Source organism: Bactrocera dorsalis, chromosome 1 (genome assembly GCF_023373825.1).
Source record: "Bactrocera dorsalis isolate Fly_Bdor chromosome 1, ASM2337382v1, whole genome shotgun sequence".
Lineage (NCBI taxonomy): Eukaryota > Metazoa > Arthropoda > Insecta > Diptera > Tephritidae > Bactrocera > Bactrocera dorsalis.
In genome coordinates, this window is record NC_064303.1 from 28,454,508 (window position 1) to 28,467,295 (window position 12,788).

The following is a 12,788-nucleotide window of genomic DNA, read 5'->3' on the forward strand; positions in this document are numbered from 1 at the left end:
CGGCCGAGCAATTCCAATAAGGCGGCGAAGAACTGAAAAGAAGCATGATTCAGCTCCTTTGTAGAATATGGTCGGACGAAAGTATGTCCAACGATTGGAATTTAAGTGTGCTCTGCCAAATCCACAAAAATGGAGACCCCATAAATAAGCATCTATCAAGCGTACTGTGTGGGAGATTAAAGCCCTCCGTCAATAAATTCATTGGACCTTATCAGTGTGGCTTTAGACCAGGAGCAAGTGACCAGATATTCATCATGCGCTAAATCTTGAAAGAGACACGTGAAAAGAGAATCAACACGCATTATCTCTTCGTCGATTTCAAAGCTGTTTTTGACAGCACGAAAAGGAGCTGTCTTCATAACACTATGTCTGAATTTGGGATCCGCGCAAAACTAATGTGCTTGTGTAAACTGACGTTGAGCAATACCAAAAGCTCCATCAGGATCGGGAAGAACCTTTTCCAGCGGTGGTGAGTACTTTTACTGTGCAGTATTTTGGGTACTAAATGATTAGTTTTGTCACTGTCTTTTGAAATAATTTTTTCAGTTATTAGAGACCCTGTATGTCTTTTATTAGAATATGCGATCTTTGTCCGTAATAATTTCAAGATATTCACCGTTAGAAAATTTTATGGTTAATATGTTTTTAATGAAGTTGAACTAATAATAAATAATCACAATTTTTTCGTAATGCTTGCGATTACTTCTTTTACTTTTTTATCTTTTAATATGTTTTTTTCTGGCAAATAGATTCATATCAAAATTGTTGTGTACATATATCTATAATAACTTGTAACAAATAAAAAAAAATTAATGAAAATAATTTTTTATTTTGTGGTGAAATTAATTAATAACTAAATTTATTTTATGTGTGGAAAAAGCACCGACTTTTTATAAAAAGTACCTAAAACGTTGGGTTTACTTGGTTTTACAATTGGGGATTGCAATGTCAAGCTGGTTCCAAGTAGAGTGAAGAGTGTGAGCGAAGACGTGAGCGTGAAGTGAGCATGCGCGTAGTATTAATTAACACAAAAGCCGTAATTAAGTTTTACTCAACTAATATATATTTTTTTTATAAGAATTTTTTATTTAAAAATAAATACCAAATCTATTTAATAGCTTGGTGTTTAAATCTTTAGAATGGGGTTGTCATTACAGATTTCTTTTAATGCAGGCAGTAGATGAAATTTCAAACAGTCGTAATAGTTCTACTTTGAGTGTTGTAAATCGCTTAAAGAATACTTATCGAATGCAAACTGCCAAAGAGTGTTCATTTATCGTTTTAGCTGAGAAAAGGTGTTTTCAAGAAATATTTAATTTTCTTCATTATTTATACTGCAAAAATATATAAATCTTTTATTAAGTTGTATATATCTTTACTAAGTTTTAATTTCTTTAATGCCTTATTGTGCAATTTCAAATCATTTAAGTTTATCAATTTCAGACTCTACCTAACAGCGGCACGGCCTCGCTCGTCTTTGTTATGACATTACCAACCAATAGAGAGAAAACTGTTTGTGAGAGCAGAATTGTAACACCTGTAAAAAATTTGCATAAAATAAAGTTTACAAATTAAAAATAATTTATATTATTTCAAAAAAAAATAACATTTTCGGTGATCTTATTTTTGAAGAAACGCAGCTGAGCGTCTCAAGCAACGCGTATATATCAAACGTTGAGTAAAGCAGTCGTGAAAGCGAAAAGCAGAAAAACGAGGGCGAAAAAACCATATGATTCAACATGACAAATCAGCTGTTGAGCTGAGGGTGTTTTAGTAATCCATTTTTAGGATTTTTAATGTTAAAAATATATCATAAATGAGGTTAAGTTTTTTCCGAAATCCCTGAAGGCAAGATAATGATAAGTGAAATTATGGCAACTGTTGCCAATCTTAAGTACTCATTGGTATTTCGTTAACCTCTACGTGCATAATGGGTGTTTTATTTGAAACCAGGTTCATATAATAGAGAGATCAGGAAGAAACAAATCAGAAAAGAGAATATTTTCAATTTTAAGGAAAGAGCGTGGGGTGTTAATTAACTAAATATAAAGTGTTTAAATTCGCTGCACTCAAAATAAAAAAGGTTAGTTATTGTATTATTAACAGAACTGGTTTAATGTGTTTGAATTATATAATATTGTAAACATTTAATTCGGGAAACGCTTTTATTTTGTAAAATTTTAGTTATTTTAATTATTTTTTCAGTGTATACGCCATTTTAAATAAAGTAAAAAGCTAGAGAATATGTGAAAAACTGAGTTGAAAAAGTGAGAGAATTCCTTTCCATACAAGGAGAGTGGTTGAGAAAGACATATAGCTAGAAAGATAGAGAGAGAGAGAGAGATCTACAAGATAACGATGTACATATGTTAGCAGGGAGGAAATATAAATAAATAATAAATAAAATTATTGATGATCTGGTGAGCTTTGTCTAAGATTTTTCGATTAAAATCAAACATTTTAAGTTATTAAGAGTTATATAGTAGACTAGCAATTGGTCAGTTTCTAGAATATGTAATATACGAGTAAAAATTTTTTTTCGATTGTTGTAGGTACTCTATTAGGTTAGGAATCTACTATTATAGCTAGTAATGAATTTATATATTACCTAACCGCACAAGTACCATAACAATGTAATTTTATGGAAAGAGCATTGCGGAATTTTATTTATGTTCTGCTAAATTGTTTTGGAGGGGCATCAGACAGTTTAATGTCCTCTGAACGTTTAAGATAGCTTACTTGGACTTAAATTTTTAAGCTTTCATTTCTGAACTTAGGAAGAATAAATTTCATTGCAGGTGTTCATTTAATGCTACTTGATCATTGTGAATGAAATGGAGTAATATTTGCGATATTTTCGAATTGCTCTGCTAAATATGTATATGAATTAATCAACGGTTATTTAAGCGTCGAGAATTTGTGTATTTGAATTTGAGAAACACGTGCGTCACCATGCAGTATTCTCTGAATTATAAATCTGTGTGAGAAACTGCTGACCAATAGGAAGGTGGAATTGCTCTTTTTACACTGCAGAGTATTGAGTGAATTATGATACCAATAAGAGAACACGAAAGATATAGGAAATTAAAAAAAGGTTAAATGCTTGTGTTTTTAGTGTGTAGAATTCTAGTATATTATAAATTAATGATATTTTTGATATGAACCTTTTTGTGTTGAACTTTATCAATAAATTTTGTATCACCTTTGCAAAAATATTTATTTCAACTTGGAAGTAATCGCAACATTTTAATAATTACTGCACCTTAGCGTTAAGAAAATAATAAGTTCGCTAAAATATTTTAAGGAACGCATATTTTTTTAAAGTTGACAATTAAATAATATTATATATAATATACTACATATATAGTATATAATAATTTCATTTGAAATGCCGACAAAATATTTACTGACTATAGTTTCATAAAAAAGTGAGTTATTAAATTAGAAAATATTTAAAAAATAATTTTTAAGATTTATGTTATTAAAAAACACTTATTTTAGCATAATATGAATAGTATATATTTATATAAAAGACATTGAAGATACAATTACTAATAAACATATATTACAAAGACCCAGTTAAAAAACCCAATAGTGCAAGTTTATAAAAAAAATTGTTAATTACTTTTATTAATACTTTTCTGATAATGAAATGATATTTTTTTTGCAAAATTGCTTGAAATTAGTATTAACTTTCTGATAAATACTAAAAATATTTCAATCACTTATTTAAACATACTTAAAATCATTTTCTCAGTTTAAATTATATTTTAATAACAAAGAATGCTTTCAAAAAAGGTTCGCTATCAAAAAATATCATTCCATAAAAGTGTTAGGCTTTAGCGACTTAAAAACGATAGTGAATATGAATATGCAGTTATAAGCAAAATCGAATATTATATAGATATATTTATGATTACAGTAAACGTATAATAATTGTTAATTTATATTAATAAATTGTTGAAAAAATAAAAAGACACACAATGCGAACGATACAAATGCCATGAAGTGAAATGCATTGATAAAGAAGCAATGTGATTGGTTACAAAATGTGAGCGGAATATTGAGTGGTTAGTAAGAGCAAATGAGTAATTGGAAATTCGAGTAAAAGTGCTTTGTGCTAGAAATGAAATAGGCGTGCGAAAGAAGGATAGTAGCAGAGACATAGAGTTGGTTTCAGACATAGAAAGAGCAAAAGAGATAGAGATAGATATATAGATATAGAGGAAAGAGGTAGATAATGAGAAGTAGTGTTAGAGACAGTTGAAGAGAAATAGTTTTACAAATTAAACATATAGTTGAGTGAGCAAGAGCAGGCTCTGAAGTTGAAAAAAATGAAAAAGCTAAAAAAACAGCGAAACTACTTGAGTATTAAAAGAGCTAAATCGGAACGTTAGTGAATGAAAGTTTTTAGTTGGAAATTATTACTAAGTAGTCAATATATATAATATATGTACATACTTATAGGAAATAAATTAAGAGTTAGCTGTTTAAGTTCACAAGTAGATTCCCAAGTTAACTTGTATTTGAAATCTGTCTCATAAGTATCTTTTGTAATACGGGGAAATTTGAAGATGTATGTAGAAAAGAAATTTTTTGGAATTTTTGGAATTTGGTTTTTAACGAAGTTTTTTTTGTTTGGAAAATGCAAAGTTGTGGTTTTGAGGTTTTCAGAAATATCCTACGCGCTAAACAATATTATAGTTATAGGGTTATTACACCAAAATATAAATTTTAATATTCTTCTTTTAAAATTTTAATATTTTACAGACGGGTCGAGCTTTTTGGAGTTAGGAAAAGATTTAAAATTTAATAAAGCGAAAGGTTATCTTCGTTAAATATTATTTGACGTGGTTAAGAAAGGAACTTTAAGGTATTATTTTTTAGAAGCAAGTGTATGCTTTTCTTGTTTTAGACTTCTTAAATGTAACTATCACGGGAAAATATAAGTAGCATATTTATTCCTTATACAGATGAAAGCTCTGTTTCTATGTAGAAACTTATGTTCTTCTGAATTCATTAGAAAAAGCTTAACGAAGAAATATGGAAAATTCTAAAAAATGCTTTTATGACAGGATTTCAATAATGTATTAAAAGTGTATACGAAATATTTTTTTGGCATAATTTCGAGCTTTCTCTAACTTTTTCAGTTGAAAATTCTTTTTGTTCTATCACCATACTTTTATATAATTTTCGAATATATTAAGAAAATTTTAATTGCAACGTAATAATGGAAGCTCTAATAATTATTAGAATGAAAGCTAATAATAATAATCATGATAATGAAAGCTCTGAAGGAAATATGATTTATGTTCTAATTAAAATTAATTCTGAGTTTTAATTAAAACCAAAACTGATGCCAAAAAATTTATGAAAGCTCTTCAAAGTCCACCTAATAATGAAAGCTCTGAAGTGATGTTGATTTATATTCTAATTAAAAATAATTCTGACAGCAAAAATACTATCAAAGCTCTAAATTTTTTTTCAAATTTTTACCGTAAAGTGCGGTAAACAACAGTAATGAAGTTTCTATAAATCTTGTTTCTGTTTTTGTATAGTATATATTAAGCAATTAAAGCGCTGCTTGAAGCCATGAAAGCTCTTTAGTTATAACTTCTAAGTGTAAGCTTTATCCAACGGTTAATCTTTCCTATACGCATAACGAAAACTCTAAAAATTAAAATTTTTTTTTCACGTGAAAGCTCTTAATTCCACAACTTTGCTTTGAGATTTTTATTATTGAACGAAAGTTTTTGAAAATACTATGTAACTCTTCTAAATGGTTATTTCGCTTTGGAGGGGTAACAGAAAAATAGATAACGATAGCATTTAAAGAAAATGGGCATTTAAATATGATTTATAGAACTGGGTTAAAAATTTAAGTGCCTGTTTGGGTGATTTGAATAATACATTATCTATATATTTGTTGAGTCTGCTTATATGAGGGTTATTTTACTTTAGTTGTTGAGATGTTGGAACTTTTTGATACTAATGGAGTGGGTTTCTCGCAAGACATTTGCAATCATTTTGAAAATTTTTGATAGTGCAAAGAACTTTTTTGTGAAAGCTTTAAAAAGCACATTTCTTTTCATTTTTTAAGTAACATAATATATAACTTTTTTAAAGGTTAAGGGTATAAATAACATACATGTATATGTTCAAAAATGTGCATGAGGGATTTTGGTTTTTTCAGTTTGTATATAAATACAAGTTTAGTGTTGTTTGTGCACAGGTTGATAGGTTGGTTGGAAGTTTCGTTCATTCAAATAACGTTAGCAACCCTCTAAATTTATTTGTACATATTTGGGCTTATTTCGACATATATGGCAACCCAATTATTTTATTTGAGGTGGTATATTACGTAAGAACATTTTTTTCAGGTTGTTATACGAAATGATTTATATTTGAAAGGCTACAGGGTGTTTTAGTGAAATTATATGAGTATCTCAGAAGAATATGTAAACATTTTTATTTTTTAGTATTTAACATTGAGGGACTAAAGCTCTTGCAACTCTGACGAACACTCCTATATTTTGCTTGGCAGTATTTAAAAAAAGCAAACACAACAAATAACCGCAGCTAAAAGAAAATGTTTTAAAACAAATCATTTGAATTTAAATTTAATTTTAATATTTTATTACTATATTTTTGTTTGATTTTTTACTTGAAGCTAAACAGAGTTTTATGTTTTTTAATTAATTTTGTTTAAGCTGACAATGATTAGTCGTAATAATTTAGCAGTTGATAATAGTTGTAAAAAAAATAGTAGCAGCGATAGTAGTAGTAATAGTAGTAGTAGAGTGGTGGATAGTAGCGATAGTACGAGTATGTTTAGTAGACAAAAACGAACGAACATTTAAATTATTTTGGCACAAATCGTATTTTTTTGATTATTTAGTTAGTTGAAATGCCGTTTAGTTATTTTGTTGGGTTGTTTTTGTTTTTGTTTTCGTTACTGGTTTAAGTACTTTTTTTTAGCAATATAAGGTAATAACAACAACAATAACAATAAGTTATAATTTGCGGTAATTGGAAAATGTATTTGAAATTGTTTTGGTAATTGTTTTTTTTTTTTGATTACTTGTATAAGTAAATAAATTTTTGTAATACGTTTTGTTTTTGTTTTATTTTTTTTTAAATATTTTTATATTTGTTAACTATTTACGATAAAAAATGTGAAAAAATTTGCATTTTTAAATGCAATCGCTACCTAACAAGGGGATTGCATCAGATACTTGGGGCAATGTCTCAGCTACAAGGTTGAGAAACACTGTGAGCGATAGAAGAATTGTAACTCCTGTAACAGAAAAAACAAAGATATTGTAGACAAAAAAAGAAGAAGAAAATTATTTTGAACAAACAATAAAGTATACGAGTAGTAAGTAGTATTAAGTAGTAAGTAATTTAAAAAAATATCAAGTTATGTTATGTTAAATTGTGGCGCAAAGCTTGGTTTTAAATTTTTCATTTTTTTTGCTTTTCACTTTTTTTATAAATAATATTTGCTTTGGCACAAATATTATTTTAATTTGCGCAACATTTGTTTTTTACTGATTTTCATATCAAACTTTGTTTTGTTTTGTTGTTTACTTATTTGTTGTTGTGTTATCGTGTGCCGTTTTTGTTCGTGTTATGCGTTTATTCGTGCTCCACTGACATTGTAGAAGTGTAAACATGTTGTTATATGTATATATTTTTTTAATATTATCGATATATTTTTTGTTTAACTGTAAGTGATTTTCCGTTTATAATTTTAGAAAAAAACATTTATTTTCATTATTTGCAAAAATTTTCTTTAAACACAAACGCTGCTGTGGAAGTATGGCGACAAATGTTTAACATTCGGCTTTAATGAGTGGTGAGGATGTGTGGATGTATAAATGTATTACTTATGTACTATATGTATGTATGTATGTATGCGAGTATGTGAATGTTTGGTTCTCAAATGTTTTCCATACAAAAATAACCAATTAGATGCAATATTAATGACAACAAAATCGATGATTTCAGAAAGCCTTTTTAAAGTTTGAAAAACGATTTTATTTTCATTGCAAAATTATGTCTGTTTTAATCATTTCGAAGCGTTGGACATTTTTTTTAAATTGCTTTTAAATTATAACATTAAAACAAGTTAACTTCGGTTGCACCCATCACAGTTGTTTTTAGTTTACAGTAATAAAGCGCATATATAGAACCTTATCTTGACTTTGATTATGTGATTCATTTGTATGAAAGCTATAGTGTTCCGAACTGAACATTTTGTTCAAAAAAAAAAAAACATTTTCTACAAAAATTTCATTAAAATATCTTCTTAATTATAAATGTTTTCTATACAAGAACTTGAGTTCGATCGGTCAGTTTATCGGACACCTATATGCTATAGTCGTCCGATCTTAACAATATATTCGGAGATTGTTGCGATGTCTTCTATTATAATCTGTGCCAAATTTCGTTCCATGTCAACTTGAAGAGTTTAAAATACCAGGACTTGAGTTTGATAGGTAGCTTCTTGTACAAAATTACAGATCGATATATCAAAACCTTAGAGACTAATTCGCGTACATAGACACGGTGAGATGGACATATCAAAATCTACTCGGCTCGTGACGCTGCCGATTCAAAAGGTCTCTGACGTTTCATGTTGGGTGTTATAAACTTTGTAGTGAACTTAATCTATCTTGTTCGGCGTATAAAACGGTGTGAAAAACGGTTTAAGTAAGTGACGTAGAAACATGTGTACATTATTACTGTGGACAAAAAATAGTCAGACTTTTTAATTTAAATTTTGGGCGAAAACCCACTCCTCGATACTGGCAGTGGCAACTGTGCGAAATGCTACATCAAATTAATCATTTGTATTTAGTATAAACCCTGAACTTTGACGGCTGACAGAGCTCAGGAGGTTTTGACATTTCGCAATTGCTCTCTCACTTCCCATGTGAAATTAGTAGGGCATCTTTTTATTTCTTGTATACCCTTGCCTTTCTGATGTACATAAAGTGCACTCGGCGATTTTTACGAAGAGTGAAATTATTCAACAAAGAAGTGCCATTAATATTTGTGTGCGGAATGAAATTTCTATCTCCAAAACATTCAGAATGTTGGAAAAAGTCTTCCGTGATAATTGTTTGCCGCGAGCAAGTGTTTTTGATTGGCAAAAATTATTCAAAGAGGGTCGAGAACACGTTTACGAAGAACCACGTCTAGAACGACCATCAACATCAACAAAATCAAGGATTTTGTGCTCGAGAATCGACAACTAACAGTGAGAGATCTTACTGGAGACGTTGGAATTACGGAATGATCAGTGAAAACCATTTTGAAGGATCATTTTGGACAAAGGAAAGTGATTGCACGATTGGCTCCAAAATCACTCAACTTTTTCAATGCTTTCCGACTACCAATGAGTCTGGATCTATGGTTACGACTCGGAATCAGATTATTAATAGGTCGAATATTGTGGCAAAGGCGAGCCGATTCGGAAAAACCCACGTCAAAGCATATAAATTATGTTCAAGTTTTATTCGATTATCGGGGTTTGGTGTATTCCGAATTCCTTCCGACCGGCCAACTGTCAAAAAGGAACAGTACTGGGGCCGAGTTGGATTATATTGAGGGTAGTATATGTTTAGTTTCAGTAGAACTTTATGAAAATTTCATGGGATGCCCAGAGGTAACGTTTTAAGTATTCTTAAAGTACTCAAAGGTGCTTGACTCTTTTCTAACGAGTGTCTTGTTAAGTCCAAAGTATTTTTGCAGCTTTCTGAGCTTCTAGTGGGACTTGCTTTTCGCAACTATGAATCTGTCGACAAGTTTCGGAACAAAGTTTTTAGTTTTTAAAGGGGGTATACGTTTGGTAGGTTTTTGGAATTTCGTAAGCTCACGCTGAAATTTTGTAGATACCATGAATTCGTCGCTAATTTTGGGAACTCAGCTTAAGGAGTTGGCTTTCGAAGCCGGTAGGTTCATATTGGGCTGTTGGGGTTTGAATTTGTATAATTTGAGAACGTTTCATTCTTTTTTCGGATTACTGATTAGACCAACGTAAATTAAGAGATAGTTAGGTTTAGCTTACAAAAGCTTTCTTCTCAGATCGAGAAATTATGTAGAATTGAAACGGCTCCGATTAGGCTTAAGCGTTCAATATAAGTATTTTGTGTGTGATAAGAGAGAAGCATTGCCTTGATATCCAGTTCGTATTCAATCATAAAGTTAAAATATGGAAACTTTGTTATGATGAAGCCTTAACTGATTCGACTCAAGTATACAGTTCCAATAAAATCCATAGCACTTCGCAATGCCCATTTTGCCAACCTTAGCAAAGTAAAATTACTTACAAATTGAATATAATTTTCTAAACTTCAACAAAAGTCATTCCAGCAACAGTGAGGTGTTGAAAATCCATTGGGTTTCCGCTTACTGCGCGATGCGTTGAAAATCTTAACAACACGTCGAAATGAACTTTTTCTAACTTTTAAAAGGCTTTCGACGCATTACTTCCTACCAACTTGACTGCGGCGCAGGAAAATGGCATGGGATGCTTTGGCGGTATGATGTGATGTGAAAGGATATTTGGTCAGAGGAAGTCGAGTGCCGAGTCGTAGGGTGTGTGTATGTGAATGTGACTGCACTCTGGCAGTTTGCTGGTGCAAATGATAGCAGAAATAATCTTATTTGTATTAAGGCGATTTGCTTGGACATACAAAGTTTCAAGTGATCCTATTTTATCAAGAAAAAAACTTCAAGTACAAGTTACGGTGCCATTTACAAGTCTCGGTACCGCTTTCTTAATATTTTTTTTTTTACTTTTATCAATATTTTTTCTTAGCTGGAAGAGAATAAAAATACATTGATATTTGGTGCGAAAGAATGTTTTTTTTTATCCTATTTGCACGTACATTTGTGACTATGAAAGTTGTATTATAAAGAGAAGATTCAATTGGCTTTTTTTCGTGATATATTACCACACGTCAAATTCCTAAAGATCTCAAAACTCATCCTAAGAGGATGGCTTCATGTTCACGCAAGAGAGGAAAGTTCTCTGAGTGCCATTTAGCAACTCACGACTTCCGGTCTTGATCAAGTATCCTTTTGATAGTCAAAGAATAGCCGTTTGAAGCCGACTTAAAATGAGAAGGCGAACCATCCCTCCCCAGGGCTGTGAGCTGGATTTGGGACCCGAGAAGTAAAAACAGTCTTGGAAGAGAAACCTCCCTTTTGATGGCGACCATGGCAAACGCATTAAAGATGACGATATAAGGGCATGCACCTGGAAGATGCCGCTGCCAGCTGGTTGATGTCCTTGTAAAACTAAATGCTGACATCACCGCCGGCCAAGAAGTGTGTTGGATAGGACAAGGACTGATGCGAGTAGGTTCTTATGAAATTTTCTACACTGATCATATAAAGTGTAGAAGAGGAAGACCTCCACTCCGTTGGAAGGACCAAATAGAGAAGGACCTGTACGTAGCGAAAAGAAGAAACGGCTGGCGCGCTGTTGTTAACTCGGCTATAATCGCGTAAGCGGTGTCTACGCCAGTAAAGAAGAAGATCATATAAAAGAGTGCACATTCGGTGTGGAATTCGTGGTGGGAGAGAGATTCCATCGCATTCACCCCGGTGGATGAACGTTCAGCCACAATCCGCATCAAAGTGAAGTTCTTCAACATATCGCTGACTTGGGTCCACGCCCCGACGGAAGAAAAGAACGAGGTGATCAAAGATGCCTTCTATGAGCGCACTTATGAGATCTGACCCGCCACGATGCCACGATGGCACGATGCCGCAATGGGAAAATAGGCAACACAAATCTCTGGTTAGTTGGGTGTAAAATAGTAATGAAGAAACTAGGAGCTCGAACAAAGCCGCCTGCCTTAAATGTTACCAAAATGGATTAAATCGTAAGCTCGCCCAGCTCCCAGGAGCTGCAACTGGCTGCTGGCAACCTCAAAACTAACATTGCCCGGCCCGGACGGAATCACAGCAGAAATACTAGAAGTAATTGTCGCAGATCGACCGACAGTACTTTTAAATCTGCCTCATGCCTCGAAGCTGAAATATTTCCTGAAATTTGGAAGAAATAATGACTTGTTCTAATTAGTAAGGCAATATCAGATCCCAGCTTGCCAACAGAATACCGTCCACTATGCTTTAAAGAGCTACTGAAACGTAGACCAGAAGCGGCTATCAATGAAGCTGGCGGGCCCTCCACCAGGCAGCAGGGTTTTACACAAGGCAGATAAAGTTTGAGAGCTATCCGAAGCGGCATTGAAGGTGCAGAAGTCGCCCAGCGTAGATTCCACAAATACAAGCAAACAATTTTGCTGGCGACCTAGAAAAAGTTTTACAATCCCCAATTACCTCCGCTGTGGTGCGGAACTATTTTAATAGAAAACTACTGTATCCGATAGAGGGGGATCATGACAGCGGATTAATGGTGTTGGTTAGCATTCAATGTCAAATTCTGTGATATTATGTTGTCAAAGGGAGATACCCTTCCGCCTTTTTGTTTTTTGAATTTCGAGTCTATGTATAACGCGTTACGGAGCTCGTATCTGGCAATACTATATATCTTTGAAAGGTCTTGACAAAACGACGCCATGCATGATTAGTTTAGATATTGCGTCCAACAATTATACACGTGTAAACACGGAGTTCACTAACGCCGAAATTCGCGCTATGTTAAAGTTTCCTTCGTTAAAGGCAAATCCGCTAGAGAAACTCTCCGAACTGCGGAGTGGGTGAAAACGACACCATGGATAAGCCAGCCGGCGAAAGGCTTGTGACGA

The 12,788-nt window shown here is 32.4% G+C and overlaps 2 protein-coding genes across 3 annotated transcripts in view; both read right to left on the bottom strand.

Moving 5' to 3' along the window:
* LOC125778450 (craniofacial development protein 2-like) overlaps window positions 1-12,788 on the bottom strand; it is a 372,304-nt gene that overhangs the window by 72,796 nt on the left and 286,720 nt on the right. The gene's annotated exons all lie outside the window — the stretch shown is intronic.
* Window positions 1-12,788, bottom strand: part of LOC105223711 (acetylcholine receptor subunit alpha-type acr-16) — a 214,139-nt gene that overhangs the window by 27,575 nt on the left and 173,776 nt on the right. For both annotated transcript variants that reach the window (XM_019989397.3, XM_049456141.1), the window contains one exon: window positions 7,211-7,297. In XM_019989397.3, the coding sequence (XP_019844956.2) occupies window positions 7,211-7,297 (87 nt within the window). The remainder of the gene's footprint in view (window positions 1-7,210; window positions 7,298-12,788) is intronic.